The sequence below is a fragment of the Ranitomeya variabilis genome, chromosome 3, assembly GCF_051348905.1.
Source record: "Ranitomeya variabilis isolate aRanVar5 chromosome 3, aRanVar5.hap1, whole genome shotgun sequence".
Lineage (NCBI taxonomy): Eukaryota > Metazoa > Chordata > Amphibia > Anura > Dendrobatidae > Ranitomeya > Ranitomeya variabilis.
Genome location: NC_135234.1, coordinates 402,513,839 through 402,530,184, shown reverse-complemented (window position 1 = coordinate 402,530,184; position 16,346 = coordinate 402,513,839). Strand labels below are relative to the sequence as shown.

Here is a 16,346-nt window from a genome sequence, read left to right as displayed (position 1 = left end):
AGCTAGTTCATCTTTTATAATACTAGACAGACCCCTTTTAAAAATAGGCAATTGTGCATAACTGTCCCAATTGGTATCTACCGCTAATCTCCTGAATTCAGTGGCATACTCAATAACAGAACGTTTAGCCTGGCGTAAAGACAACAAAGCAGATTCAGCAGTTGCACGGCGATTAGGGTCATCAAACATTAATGCCATAGCGGCCAAGAAATCATCCAAGTTATTTAACCGTGGGTCACGAGACTCAATCAATCGCCCAGGCGAGCGCTCATGAGGTTAGTAGCATTATTATACACAATACTTTGGATCTATCAGTAGGAAAACGGTCAGCATGCACATCAAAATATAGCATACATTAATTCACAAAGCCACAAAATTTGTCACGATCACCATTAAATCTGAATGGGGGCAACTTAGGTGGGCTAGCTGGTGGCGGTTGTCCAGAGGGTAAAGTCGCTTGTGCAGCTATTTGCGTGCCTATGTCCTGAAAAGCCCGTCTATACTGGGACTCTATGCCAGCAAGTTTGTTTTCCTGGACTGCCATGCGGTTGATTAAGTCCTGCAAAGTTTGTCCAAACACTTGTTGATTGTGTTCAAAGCTTCCAAACTTCTTTTGCAGACCTTACACATCTTTCTGCAGTGATCTAATTATGGAAAACACCTGCTCTAATAATTATAGGGGATAACTCAGGAGCATCTTTGCGTGGAACAAGACAACTACAGGACACAGTTTTATAAGTGGTAAAGTCTATATTATCACATGGTGATTCAAACAGGTGCAGAGAGAAACTCAAGTCCACAACACTTGGTGTAAATATTAAACGCAGCTTAGCAGTCTATAGGAAACTTCAGAGGAAAATGCAATCACGCAGAAAGTCTATGAAGCACAGTTATTCTTGAGGATACTTGACACGAATAAATCCTTGTCTTAGTCCAAACACAGATAGATATGCTTATAAGGCAGTTCAAATCATATCTTCGCTCAACCAGGGAGGCCTGGTTAATAGTCTCAGGTTTTTGCAGAGCAGCAAAGCTTACATGTCCAGCAAATGCAGATGGAAGTAAACACGAGCAGCAGATGAAGGAGGATTACTGGAACTGGTGTATGCAGCAGGAACTCAGAGCAGAGTAGCAGGATCACCACACAGGTTCACAGGAGCAGGTATATAGCCAGGGAGTAATCAGAGGTCAGGAGCTGGATGCAAGGCAGAATACTCTAGCACAGACTGAAGGCTGTGGTGAAGTTTTATAGCAGGAAGACACAGAGCACATGATACCAAAGACACCATCTTGGAAAAGGGCAGTAATGCACAAAAGGTAAAAAATGTTCAGAGTCCTGACACAAATATTGGTGTTGTAAAAATGAAAAAGTTCTGGTCAATTTTAACCCTTATAACTCCTTAACAAAAAAAAAATTTTGGTTCCAAAATTGTGCTGATGTAAAGTAGACATGTGGGAAATGTTACTTATTAATTATTTTGTGTGACATATCTCTATGATTTAAGGGCATAAAAATTCAAAGGTGGAAAATTGCAAAATTTTCAAAATTTTCGCCAAATTTCCATTTTTTTCACAAATAAACGCACGTTATATCGAAGAAATTTTACCACTATCATGAAGTACAATATGTCACGAGAAAACAGTGTCAGAATCACCAAGATCAGTTGAAGCTTTCCAGAGTTATAACCTCATAAAGGGACAGTGGTCAGAATTGTAAAAATTGGCCCGGTCATTAACGTGCAAACCACCCTTGGGGCTTAAGGGGTTAAATGAACTGATGATTGTCGGCTGATAGATGCTAAAAAGTTTGCACTTTTTAACACTTACCTATAAAATGGAGCAAATCCTTAACCCATTATTCTAGGGCAAAACCTTTTTTTATGTGTATACCATTATAATAAAAAACTGAGTTTTTTTAGTGTAACACTGAATAACACTTGTTATCAGTTTAGCTTCTATATCATTGTTCCTAACATCCCATAATCAATTACAGACTGTTGGAAACAGGAATAATTGTATTTTAAAATATATATTTAAAAAGGTTTGACACATCAGTATAACAGCAGACCAGGGCGGGACTGGCCATCTGGCAATTCTGGGAAATGCCAGAAGGGCCTGTCTGGTCATTGGCTGCCTTGTCTGCTATGTTGTTAACAGAATCGGTGTTCTCAAGACACCCATACTGTTAAGAGTTGTGATGGAGCACAAAGTCGCTGACTCCATCACTTACCCCAGCAGGCCGCAGGTATCATTAGAAATATTGGTCTTGTAGAAAATCTTTCTTTCCTCCATCCATGGTAATATTAGTAATATATCCCATCTGGTTCATGGGGACAGGGACAGCATAGGCCTGTGTGATTTCAAATGCCAGGACTGAATTTCAGTCCCAGTCCGTACCTGCAGCAGACCATTTGCCCAAAAAGTATATGAACATCATAGAGGGGGTCATTATGCCCTGGACCCTCTCCTAAGTAAGTGACACTTGAGATATCAATATATATGAGAGTATAGTGGCAGATGTATATAGAAAGAAGGATTGGGCATGATCAACAGTTTGATTCTTTCTCCTCATGGGAAATAAGTTCCTTCCTATCTGGACTACATACCGTATATGTTCAGTTGAGTGTGCATGTGTATGGAGGAGTCGAGTAGAATAGCTGTCAATGTATGGCCCAGACTCTGCAAGATCTATGGGCAGCTGATAGCAACGTCCCAACCAAAGCAGCTTCTTACTGATAATTTTCTGGGGGCAGCTGCCACATATTGGAGAACAATGTTACAGCTGAAATCTGCTGAGGTACGTGGCCACAGATTTCTACTTCCAGAGAAATGTATTACATGCTTACAATATCAATTACAGGGGAAAATATTTAATACGTGGCTTTGCAGTGATGCTATTTAAGCTTTCTTCTCTTATTTTTAGAGCACTGGGAAACCTCCCGCTATGATATCCACTTGCCCATTAAGGACAAGGACTAGTGTGAGCGATGGCAGCCTTTGTAAAATTTAGAAACTATATAAGAAACAAGAAGAAAAAATGACAATGATGACATAACATTTCTTTCGTTTGCTGAGTACAAGGCGAGGATGGCAATTTGGGGTGCACTCAAATCCTTCTCTAATGTGTCTACCAGATCATCACAAGAAATGCATGTAAGCACAAATAAGAAATATACATTCTTGCAAGTTTATATTTTTCAATGGGTAAATGTTTGTAAAATACATTGATTAACTTATTCCAAATGTTTTTTATAGGTCAGAGCTACCATACAATTCTACAGTAATCTTCCGCTGTTCCAGGCTGGCCTAATGTCTGTACAGAGTTTGCCCTGCCAAACTGCATTTTGGAAGGAGCAGTCTTTACACCCAGCGCTGTATATCGATATCATGGAAAAAAAATCTGACTGTTTACACTGCAGGTCATAACCTCAGCAAAATGTGTTTGACAACACGCTAACTCACTGTAGAATTGTGAGCGCAGCTCTTGGCTATAACACAGACCTCCGAACCCAGGATCACACACTGTAGGGTCACATTACATCTTCATAACATCATGATTTACCACAGGCGCTGTTTATTGCCATTTTTCCTTAAATATTTCTGTATGGACTTTGTTTTTCTACGGAATTATAGCAATAATGTTATTTGCATTCATTTCCCTCCTCAAACCTAATAGCTATTTTACATAGAGCTTTTGCTACACTTCTAGCACCAAGCATAACATTAATTTTTCACAGCGTACTATGAGAGAAGGAAACAAGTAATTACTTTGCTCTAAATTTAGAATTCCCTGGTAAAGAACAAATCTGAAAGTATTTTGCACTGATAGAGACCTCACAATTGGTAATAAAAGGAGTATAATGTTATATACACGCCTGCTTGATAGCTGAAAAGATCCCTGGACATGAGATTTATGTCCGTGGTCCACACTGGCACAAATGGAGACATGGACGAAGGGTGGGGGGATTATAACCTGTCAGATCCAATGTCTTGTTAGTCAAATGTCTAGCGCAACTCAAAAACTAGAAAATGAATTAATAGAACAATGTTTTTAGGGTGCTGATAGGGTTACTGCACAGATCCTACACACTTACCATCCTACTTTACATTCTGGTATACATTTTGCCTATTTTAGCTAATTATTTTATATCTGTTATGACTGATTACTGTTTTTTTAAGAGGTAAACATTGTCAACTCTTATTTCTTTATGCTTAATGGAGTCTTAGAAGACTTATATATTGATCTGTTCTTAGGATAAGTCATTAATATCAGGTAAATGGGAATCCGACATACTGCACCCCCTTCGACCACCTGTAGTAGGTCCCACTGTGACTGGATGTATACAGGGTACTGACCCAGGATTGCATAGCTACTGTGTAGGGGCCATTTTTGGATACTGCATCTTAGCACCCATTCACTATAATAGGAGTTGCAGCTGCACTGGGACATACACATAGCTGATTGGTAGTGCTGCTGGGTGTTAGACCTCACTAATCTGATATTGACATTTCCTAAAGATGAGCCACCAATATATAATTCCTTATAACCCCTTTACTTCTTATGACAACTATGCCATTGTGCTTTTACAGTAATAATTATCCTCAATCTTTGGCATAAAATATGGTAGTTTTTACAAATAAATATTAACTTAAGTAAACAAACATTAAAAAACTGATACAACTTCAGAAAGTACTTGTCTAAGTACATCACATACCAGTGACGGATCTAGCCATCTTGGAGACCTCTGTAGACTTGTGAAGTCATGCTGCCGAGTCAACAGCTTCTCCTCTCCTCCCCAGCGTTGCGGTAACTCTGGGAGTTGTATGCTCTGTGCTCCCTTTAACACTCTACCAAACATATTGACATACAGACCATCTGCTGTTTATACAGGGACACAAACAGATATACCGTCAGTGGCAATAATCAATGAATATGCGCTTAAAGGAGAACCAGTAATCTGACCGCACTATAACTGCTAATGCTACAACAATTTAACCCTTTTACTGTCAATGCACAATGCTCTAGATCCAATTTAAGCAAGCAGAGCTCATTTGGGGTCAATGAACAGCTTGAAAAGTTTTATCTGCTAAATCTGGTTGTTACCAAAAAGAGGGGAGAAGAGATGATAGAGCAGTAAGTGACTTAAAAGTTTGTTCCACTACTTTTATATTACTAATCTATTCTCAGTATAAATCAATATCAGATCAGTGGGGGTCCGAAATATGGCACTCCCACCAATCAGCTGTTCTCAGGGGCAGTGGAAAGGTGTTGGCAGCTGTGGAGCTGAACTGCACAGTTCTGACCCTGTGTAGTGGCCACGGCCGGGTACAGCACAGTCACTGCTATTTATTTGAATAAAGGCGGATGTGCAGTACCCGGCCACTGCCACTACGGGGGACAGAGCTGTGTTGCTCGGGTCCACAACTGCTAACATCACATGCCAGCACTGAGAACTGCTGATCGGAGGTGGTGATTGGTGTCAGAACCCCATTGAACGGATATTGATGACTGATCATTGGATAGGTCATCAAAATAAAAGTAGTGGAGCAAACCTTTAGGGAATAAACATTATAACATGTTACCGTCATCTATGTTACTTGAAACTTTTCTTTGTGTCATAATACTTCTTATCAATGAAAAGAGGATTTGTGGCAATTTTTCTAATGTGTTTCAATTAAATGTGTCATTTGCTGACTCCTAAATCAAATGATTCCTAGCACCCCAAAGATCTTACGCACTGTTGTAGCATCTCTGATCTTTGGGATGCTGTTGGTTATTTGGCTTGGTGGGAATCCAAACCGAGGAAGCCCAGATGCAAACGAAAAGTGCATGGGATTTCTCATCCTATCATAAAAGGAGTTCGTTGGATCAAACCATACACGTTAAGCTCAGACAAGCCAGCACTATCAATCACCAGTCAGAGAGGCTGAGATATGCAAAATCTGCGGACAGAACAGTGGACAGAGACTCTTGGCCACACCAAGGGTGCACTGAGGACACTCATTAGCATTTGTGATTAAACTGCAGAACTCAAAGGTGCAATTTTTATTGAGGCTATATCCTCTACCAGGCTATGTGCTTAGTTTATACTGTCCGCTTGGGTTCACAGACTACTTTTATCTGTTGCTGTGTAATTGTTGGCAAGTATGATTTCAATATTTGAATTATGGAGATTTTTGGTCTTTAGTTTTTGGTGAATATTCAAGATAAGTTACATAAAGTTCTTCAATGTCTGCTTTGGCACCACAGATGAATGTACTGTCACAAAAGTATTAGCCAATTGCAGCATGATAAATGATGTATCTACTATAAAGAAGGGTGAGGGGCAGATCTATAGTGGGAGTAGGGGTTGCAGTCACACCTGTGTACTGCAGTCTAGTGGAGCCTAAATGGTCTCTTATGCCCATATGAGAAGACCAATACTACTAAAGACCAATTAGGGTTGGGGGCCCTGCTGGATATTTTTCATAGAGGCCTACGAGCTTCTAGGCATGCTACTGCTATGGCTATGATAACAGCAGGAAATGCCTCAAGAACAGATGACTTAGTGCTGCTACCAGAATAGTGTCTTTGCAGCACTGTCCAAACTACTTGCCAAACAAGTCAGTGATTCAATGAATGCTACTCATGTGATCTAATATGAAGTAGGATAAAGATGCAATGAGGGAAAGAGAACATGGAGGAATCCTATAAGGAATTATATTGCTACTATAATACATTTTTAATCCCCAGTAAATCCTTGTAATGTTCTCGTTTAAGTAGATGAATTACTACCATTGCTAGAACTATGCTGCACCTAGGTTCTTCCTTATCAAACACAAATCTCCTCAAGTCATGCTTCAAGGGGTTGTCCAGGGTCAGAAAACGGTCTTTTTTTACATAACAAACAGCACCACTTTTGTCCATTCCATTAATATGAACGGGACTCGGTTACAATAACAAAAAAAAAAAGGATCTCTAATGTAGAGGATCAGAACAGAGTCCTCAGACTGTGCTGAACAGTAATGTGCTATCGCAAGATCCAAACAAAATAAGGGGATTTGTCATTGATAAATTTGATAAATATAAATTTTTATTTTATTGCACACATTAAATAACCGACAATGACATAAAGGCATAAAGATGAAGTGTATTTGGCAGCTAAAGAAACTGGTGCTCACAAAAAATAATGAGTAACAGGTAGTGATGAGCGAGTGTACTCGTTGCTCGGGTGATCTCCAAGTATTTGGCCGGAGTCACACTACAGCGAGATACGGCCGAGTCTCGCAGGTTAAAAACAAGCTCTGGCACTGGCACTCCGGAGTGGAGCGTGCAGCTCCATGTATTGCTATGTGGCCGCACGCTCCCCTCCGGAGTGCCCGTGCCAGAGCTTGTTTTTAACCTGCGAGACTCGGCCGTATCTCGCTGTGTGTGATCCCGGCCTTTGTTAGTGTTCGGAGATTAAGTTTTCATCGCTGCAGCTGAATGATTTACAGCTACTAGCCTGCTTGATTACATGTGGGGATTCCCTAGCAACCAGGCAACCCCCACATGTACTCAGCCTGGCTAGTAGCTGTAAATCATTCAGCTGAGGCGATGAAAACTTAATCTCCGAACACCAACGAATACTCGGAGGTCACCCGAGCATGTTCTGGAAAATCCGAGCAACAATTATACTTGCTCATCACTAGTAACAGGTAATACACTGGAAAGAGGAACACGTGTCTCACAAGGCACATCTGCATGGAATAAATGACTAATTAAAAAAGTTCTTTGCAAAAGGCCGATAGGTATGAGAATAACTTATCAAATTATATAAACTGTGAGAAGATCGACCTGTAGATAATTTAAACAGGACAATAGAGATTAAATCATTAATTCTGCCTGGATATGGGCTTAGAATTTAAGCAATTGCGAACAAGGGAGCCTCAGGTGGATAGTGTCCCAGTAAGGATAAGGTATTACCTTGAGACATTGTGGATATCACATGCAGAGGTGCTGTGAGGCACACAGGAGCCCCTAGACAAAGGTTGTGCTGATTTTGCTTTGCTCCTTTTAAAGACATTTTTTGCTAATCCTGCAACATTTTTAGAACAGATATTGCATTTCAAATAGAAAGAAAACACAAAACAGAACAACTTATTAATAAGTTAATAATGTTGTAACTTACCTTGTAGCCCAAATGCTTGTTTGATTCTGACATGCAGACCAGTTTGCTGGCAATATCGTACTGCATTGTGAGTGTTGCAATGTGGTAAGGATGGCTGTACCAAGGAAGACTTGTGACCACCTAACCTTGCTTCGTACCAGTCCTTCAACTGAGGTTCAGACACTGATAATAAATATATCACAAATGTCTAAAGATTGATTTTTTTTGTGTGCATATTAAAGAAACAGGTGGGTATTATTAGCTAGTTTTCACTAGGGGCGTGTACTTCTTCCCCCTGTATGATGCTGACCAATCATAAGCAGGCTGCAACACTCAGAGGAAAGAAGAACACGTCCCCACCATAGCTTAAAGCAGGTTTCCATCTAAGATATAAAAAAAAGATTATCTAAGATACACGAATACATTAAATAGAATGTGTCATTAGATTTATGCTGCCGAACCACAGGCAGAGCCAGGCAGCACAATTGCATATAGGTATGTTTGCCTCTGAGATGCTAGAGTACAGAGGGAGAGACAAGACTAGTCCGATGAGGTACCCAGCTTGTTTCCCCTGCCTTGCTCCAGTTGATTGACAGGTCCCTCCCTATTTAAAAATGTGGATAAGACTGGTCAATCAACTGGAGAGGGAAAGGGAGAAACCATCTGGAGACATCATTGGAGTAATCAGATCTATCCCTATAGCCCCCAATTTACTTTTCAAAGGTTTCTTTGAAATCCTTTGGAAAAAACATATCTGACTGCAATCACGCAGTTAGGCTCCAATTTATGCTCCCCTTGATTAAGTCAGTATTAAGCCGGCGTCACACTACGCGTATGAAAATACGGTCCGTTTTTTACGGCCGTAATACGCAGAAATGTTCCCAAAATAGTGATCCATATGTCATCCGTAGGTAGGGTGTGGCAGCGTATTTTGCGCATGTCATCCTCCGTATGTAATTCGTATGGCATCTGTACTGCGATATTTTCTCGCAGGCTTGCAAAACCGACATACAATGGATCCATGGGCTCAAATATTCATTAAAACATATATACAGTATGTATATATATATATATATATGTCAGTGAGACACATATATATATATATATATATATATATATATATATATATATATATATACTGTATTTATATTTAATTCAGCGCTAGATAGCAGAAAAGCCGGTAATTCAATTGCCGGCTTTTCCTATCTCCTTCACAAACCCGACAGGATATGAGACATGGTTTACATACAGTAAACCATCTCATATCCCTTCTTTTATTACATATTCCTCTTTACTTATGTAAGAAGTGTCTTGGTGTCAAATTTGGGGGCTCTAGCTTTAATTTAATAGCTAGAGACCCCAAATTTTACACAGAGACACTTTTTACATTAGTAAAGAGGAATATGTAATAAAAGAAGGGATATGAGATGGTATACTGTATGTAAACCATGTCTCATATCCTGTCGGGTTTGTGAAGGAGAGAGGAAAAGCCGGCAATTGAATTACCGGCTTTTCTGCTATCTAGCGCTGAATTAAATATAAATATATATATATATATATATGTGTGTCTCACTGACATATATATATATATATATATATATATATATATACCTATTCTATATGTACACATTTATTCTACCTATTCTATTCTATTCTGTCAGTGTGATTTTACTGTACACCGCACTGAATTGCCGGCTTTTCTATAGAACACCGCTGCATATTTCTCGCAAGTCACACGTATGGTCCGTGTGTAATCCGTATTTTTCTCGCCCCCATAGACTTTCATTGGCGGATTTTTTGCGCAATACGCTGACAAATGCAGCATGCTGCGATTTTCTACGGCCGTACAAGACCGTATAATACAGATGTGTAAAATACGGCAGATAGGAGCTGGGCCATAGAGAATCATGGTACTGTATGCAATCCGTATTTTCTGCGCCTCTCATACGTCCGTAAAACACGCCAGTGTGACGCCGGCCTTAATCTAATGACAGGTTCCCTTCAACAAAAAATATGATTCCTATGACAGGATTCCTTTAACAAAATAAATTAGAATGAAAATATTAGAATTCTAAAATATTAGATTTTAAATGTTAGAATACTGGTGTAGTAAGAGAAATAAAACGCTGAGGAGAAAAAAATAGCGCAAAATAGGGTAATATCCGATAGTAATTACTAAAAATGGTATCAATATATGCTATCCTGATCCCAGGTTTTATGGCTGCTGCAGAGCCACGGGTGATTTCTCCAGAGAAATATGTAACAAATGAAAAGTTTGTGGTCTGTATCTACGCTGCCAGGTTATGATGAAACATCAAATGCCAGAGATAATGTAATTATGTAAAAGTTTTTTGTTTAAATTTTTCTATGCGTTTCGAAGTGTAGCCCACGTCTTCTTCAGGAAAAAAAAAGTGGGCTACGCTTCGAAACAAAACAAAAAAACAAAAACTTTTTTTACGTCATCTCCAGCATTTGATGTTTCTTTATCACCTGGCAGCGTGCATATAGACACAAACTTTCCATTTTTTACAGAATATAAACTACAGCACTCCACACATAAATGTATCCCCTTAGACTCCAATCCTCCAGTAAGACGCTACAGACGCATGGTTAACGTTGCATTGCATTGTTTCTAGGGCAGTTGATGAAGGTTGGCACAAATACAGTACTTGATTATTCTTTCGTAGGCCTATTATGTTCCTCATTATGTTATTTGTTTAAATGTAAAAGAAGATGAAATAGCTGCATAAAGCCAGGAAAAAATAACCGATACAAACATATTTGCCAACTGTACCCCAGTCTGTAGTCTATATACCTTGGCTTTGCTCTTTCTTCATTATATCTTCTGCCATATCTTTTACACTCTTGGGAAATAAGACATCCTCCTGGAATGTGGATATTATCTTTAGCTCTGACCTTGTAGGTTTGGCATCATCAGTGAAGTAGTAGCCTGATGCATAGCTGGCCATGGGCTCCGAGTGCTGCAGGAAGACAGAGCATAGAGTGAGAAGGAGAAGTATTTGGCACTGTACACGCTAACATATGTTACGCTGGTTCAGCAACGCTAAATCAACATAATGATGTCTGTAATGGTTTGCATTCATGCTTGGACTGCCTACACTGTTATTGAAACAATTTTTAGAAAGATTTCAGTAGCAGCAGTTTTTAATAAAATGCTATGGGAGCAATATAAAAGGACAGCAAAAATAGCATTTGATTGCAGAGTTCTATGACTGACTATATACTGCGCCTCAGCCTCAAGCATTTGTTTCTCCAAATATAACAGAAGCATCTTCCTAATGTCAGCGCTGCTAAGAAACCAGATACAATGTGGCTCCATATTGCTTTATGTTTACAATCAAGTACTTGAAAGGGGACCTGTTATCAGGTCAAAAGGGGCCGGTTTTAGCCTTTATTTTTTTCCCGTTGCTCGCCTAAGTATTCTGTTTTTTTTTTTGTATGTATGTTTGCTTTTTTTTTCTTTAAAAACACCATACACTTCCCTTTTTTCTGTGCTTATGTTTCTGGTATTTAAAAAGGAGGCATTGCTCACAGGGTAATAATGAAGAGCAACCTAAAATAGAATTCTGTGAGCCAAGCCCCCTTGTTAAAAACAATAAAAATGAGTACAAAATAAAAAGATCCATATCTCTACAACCACGTAGCTGAATAATAAATAAATAAACAGAAAACTCAGGGGAGCAGTAAGAATAAAATGAGAGGAAAAAACTGGCTAAGTCTCCAATGTGAACAAGGTGTATCAAATTGATATGACATTAATGTTAATCGTGTGGAAATGACCTGTAAAGGAAAAATCTAGGAGAATATGAAAAAATGTGTTTTGTCTGATTTTTATATAAGTTGTTTCTTGATTTAAGTACATGAAGAAAAGAATATGCGGCACTCACCCCAAAGTAGCAGTGAAGATCGTGGACTTTATTGGAAAAGAAAGTGGAATGTATCCATCAGGACATCAAAAATGCAGGCATACAGGAGGGTGCAGTATTGGAGTACGGACGACGGCCGTTTCGCACACAAATGTGCTTCAACGGGTCCTTCTGGACCTTCTTTCCAATAAAGTCCACGATCTTCACTGCTACGTTGGGGTGAGTGCCGCATATTCTTTTCTTCATGTACTTGGATATTCACTTCACAATTTCATGCAGAGCACCAAACAAACCCTCAAGCATTCGCGACGCCTGATTACCAGCTGTCCACTTTCAGTCCGGTCTATTGGAAGTTGTACTGCTCTAAGTGCCGTTCTGCTTTTCACTTATATTAGTGGTGTTTCTTGATTTGCATTACTCACTTAGGGTATGTCACACAATAAGTATTAGGTGCAGACATTTCTGCACCATTTCCGTCTCTGCATAAACCAGGCGCGTTTTGACGCTTTCTTACTACATTTCTCATGTGTTTTTTTACATGCGTTTTTGGTGCAGATTTTTCCTCACTCATTAGTATGATTGAAATCTACAGTAAAAACGCTGAAAGACTTGACATAAGGAAAACTGAAATTTATAAGTTGAAAAAAGCAACGTGTGCATGAGACTGCAGGATTCTCATTCAGTTTGCTGCTATCAGGAAACCCTTCAGGTATTGTGACAAATCTGAAACGTGTGCACAGGCTCTTGTCCTTGGTGGGATTTAAACCCAGGACCCCAGCGCTGCAAGAATATAGTGGAATCCCTTATATTATGAAGGCTTTGTGCTCCGTGTTGTTTGAAATCACTCCATGTTTTTACACTGTAACACTAAAGGTACCTTCACACGAAGCGACGCTGCAGCGATAGCGACAACGATGCCGATCGCTGCAGCGTCGCTGTTTGGTCGCTGGAGAGCTGTCACACAGACCGCTCTCCAGCGACCAACGATGCCGAGGTCCCCGGGTAACCAGGGTAAACATCGGGTTGCTAAGCGTAGGGCCGCGCTTAGTAACCCGATGTTTACCCTGGTTACCAGCGTAAAAGTAAAAAAACAAACAGTACATACTCACCTGCGCGTCCCCCGGCGTCCGCTTCCTGTACTGTGTGAGCGCCGGCCCCTAACAGCAGAGCGGTGACGTCACCGCTGTGCTTTTACTTTCACTTTAGGGCCGGCGCTCAGTCAGAGCAGGAAGCGGACGGCAGGGGACGCGCAGGTGAGTATGTACTGTTTGTTTTTTTACTTTTACGCTGGTAACCAGGGTAAACATTGGGTTACTAAGCGCGGCCCTGCACTTAGTAACCCGATATTTACCCTGGTTACCAGCGTAAAACATCGCTGGTATCGTTGCTTTTGGTGTCAAACCTGACGATACACGCCGGTCTGACGACCAAATAAAGTTCTGAACTTTATTCAACGACCAGCGATATCACAGCAGGATCCAGATCGCTGCTGCGTGTCAAACACAACGATATCGCTATCCAGGACGCTGCAACGTCACGGATCGTTGTCGTTCTTGTTGTAAAGTCGTTTCGTGTGAAGGTACCTTAAGTAGCTGTTTAATGTTTACAGGCCAGGAATGGCGTCAATGCTAATTAGCTAAATGCTAATTATCAGTCCCTAAATAGTTAAAGCTTGGCAAGTGCATATAACTAAATTCTTCCTACAGAAGGGAAATGTAAAGGGGTTTGCCCATTCTCCAATTTACACCCAATATTGGTGCAAATGTTTAACCAATCCTCCTCAAAAAATGTTTTCCCTCCCTGGCATCCAGAGTCATTGCTGTGCCCATTTTTTGTTACTGACTCCTTATTTTTTTCAGTCCTGCAGCAAGGAGTGTCCGTGTTTTCAGATGAAGGCAGAATCTATTGCATTACTTTACTTGCTGCTGAGTTGTAACACCACCACTTTCCTTTTATTCTCTTTGATATATTGCAATCATCATATTATATAGCACTGTGTACATACATTTGCTAATTTTGACTTTCTACCCAGTACATTCTTTTCTTTTCTCTGTTCTATGTAGAAACTGGATGTCTCTTTTCTCTGCAAAAATCATTCCTCTCTTCAATGCCTGACTCAGCTTCTCCTTCCTCCCCCTGCCAGGGACATTGGACGTGATTCATGACTCATGCAGGGAAAATTGACCTCCTGTTTCTACATAGAGCTTAGAAGGATTCAGCTAATCAGTTTTTAATTAAGTGATGTAATGAACCTAATGGAAAAGAGAAAAAATAGCTGTGAAGAAGGGCACAATGAGCAATTCTAAGCGCAAACTGCTATATAATATGATGATTGTAATATATTAGGAGGATAAAAACTCTGACATGAGTGTTTCGTTAAGTAGGTACGTGTATTCAACAAGAGTTGCATCATGCATACACACATGTATGATAGCACTGCTCTATACCACTTCTCTCACGCAGCAAGTGTCCTGATAAAATACCCAATCCTGGGGTGTGTGGTCAAACCCCAACTGATCGAACATTTATCACCTATTTACATATTAGATTCTAGGCTCTCTTCCTGTACAGTACTAAGCTGAATTTGATAAAGTTTTCTAAGACAGTCCTATTAGTGTGAATATGTGGTTATTTAAAAGTATTTGTTGTTTGGTTTTTTTCCCCCCCCGCATAAATCATTGCTACATGTGGATAAAAGTGGGAAAAATAAACTTTGTAATATATGTTATCAGAAAAATCTACTTCTTTCTCCTCCTGAACTGACTGGTAGTTGTCAAAATTTTCAATCCATGGGTAAAATCTGTGTTCAGTAAATACAGGTTTTCCCATCACTGAGACAGGAGATGACAGTTGGTGTTCATAAAGTTCTATGGAGAAGTGTAACTGGTTTTGGTAGAAATTGCAGCAGAATGTCTGTGTGCCTTCCTCCTCCTTTAAGACTTTAAAAGCACCAATTGTCGTCTCCTATCTCAGTAAATCAAAATAAGAAAACCAATGTCGTTTTTAACCATGTTTAGCAATTATTAAAAATATTATCTATGACTCCATTAATAAATGAAATCTATTGAACCTAGTAAATTACTTAGATTACAATCAAATTCCATTCACTTCCTAGAATCCATTCTTTCCAGGGACTTCAGTATTATAATATATTATCCATGGCAATCTCTCAGCTACATTTGCTTTTTTATTGTGATCTATCCTTTGTGTAGATCTTGGCGATAATACTGTTGGCCCGAAGCAGATTTTGTTCTCAGATACAGTACGCACATTTGCTTCCTAGTTACAGTTTGCATTTGTGACACAATACAACATGCATGAGCACTTTTCAGATGAATATAGAGATTTGCTCCAGTGCTCTGACCTAAATATGCCAATGACTATCATTTGCAAAATGAAGACAGTTTAGAATCCACATGTATTTCAGATCAGGGCAGCTGCTGTTTGAGAAGGATGTTGGTTTAGATTATCTAGTAACCAGATAAGCAGGATTTTCTGTACTGTGTGTGTCACAAAACATATATATATATATATATATATATATATATATATATATATATATATATATAAATATATATATATATATAATAGAATACATATCTATATTATACCAATTGGATATGTAAATAGAATGCTTATGATGAGCTGAATTTCTTATTCCTTTTATACTGTGCTTTGAACTGACAATTGATAAATACTTAAGTTAATTAAAAAGGGGATAATAATTTGTATATTTCCGATTTATTTAAAGTATATATATATTGTTTGGACATCTAATATTGATGATCTATCCTTCGATGATACTCCACTCCCTGTGCCCCTTGCTTCTTGCTGGAAGGCTGAGAAATTAAGTGACTGCAGGATCACTACTCAGACAGCATGTTTAAGTCCATAAACACGGAGACATCAAGTTGTGATTAGAAGGATTTTTGTCAAGTCGATTTCTAAAATTGAGTGCAACATAATTCAATGCAGAATTTTGCAGTCACTATTAATTAGAAGCACCTTTGGAAAAAATACATTTTTGTTTACTTGGATGCTGCAATAATCTTTTATCTTTTTGACACATTGTGTCAACTAAGTTGAGTGGTAACAATCAGTCCACAGCAATTTTGAACTAAAGCAACTTCTCAATTGGCTTGAGTTTGATCACTGATCGTGTTTTGTTTGGCAGTTATGCTGCCATGACTAGGTAGCTTTGACTTTATGTTTTGGTATGTATTTTGCAGCTATTGCGGGCGTATGTCAGCTGTTCAAAACAGCCGACATGTCCCGTGAAAGCTGTGGGCTCACCGCGGGAGCCCACATTAGAGGGAGGAAATCCCAACCC

General features: G+C 39.4%; 1 protein-coding gene across 1 annotated transcript in view; it reads right to left on the bottom strand.

Annotated features, from left to right (window-relative positions):
* LOC143818269 (uncharacterized) overlaps nucleotides 1-11,107 on the bottom strand; it is a 233,134-nt gene extending 222,027 nt beyond the window's left edge. Inside the window, exons 1-3 of the mRNA XM_077299626.1 lie at nucleotides 10,945-11,107; nucleotides 8,151-8,312; nucleotides 4,716-4,879 (exon numbers count right to left, since the gene is read on the bottom strand). Of these exons, the coding sequence (XP_077155741.1) occupies nucleotides 4,716-4,879; nucleotides 8,151-8,312; nucleotides 10,945-11,098 (480 nt within the window). The 5' untranslated portion in view covers nucleotides 11,099-11,107. The remainder of the gene's footprint in view (nucleotides 1-4,715; nucleotides 4,880-8,150; nucleotides 8,313-10,944) is intronic.
* Between the last annotated feature and the right edge of the window lie 5,239 nt (nucleotides 11,108-16,346).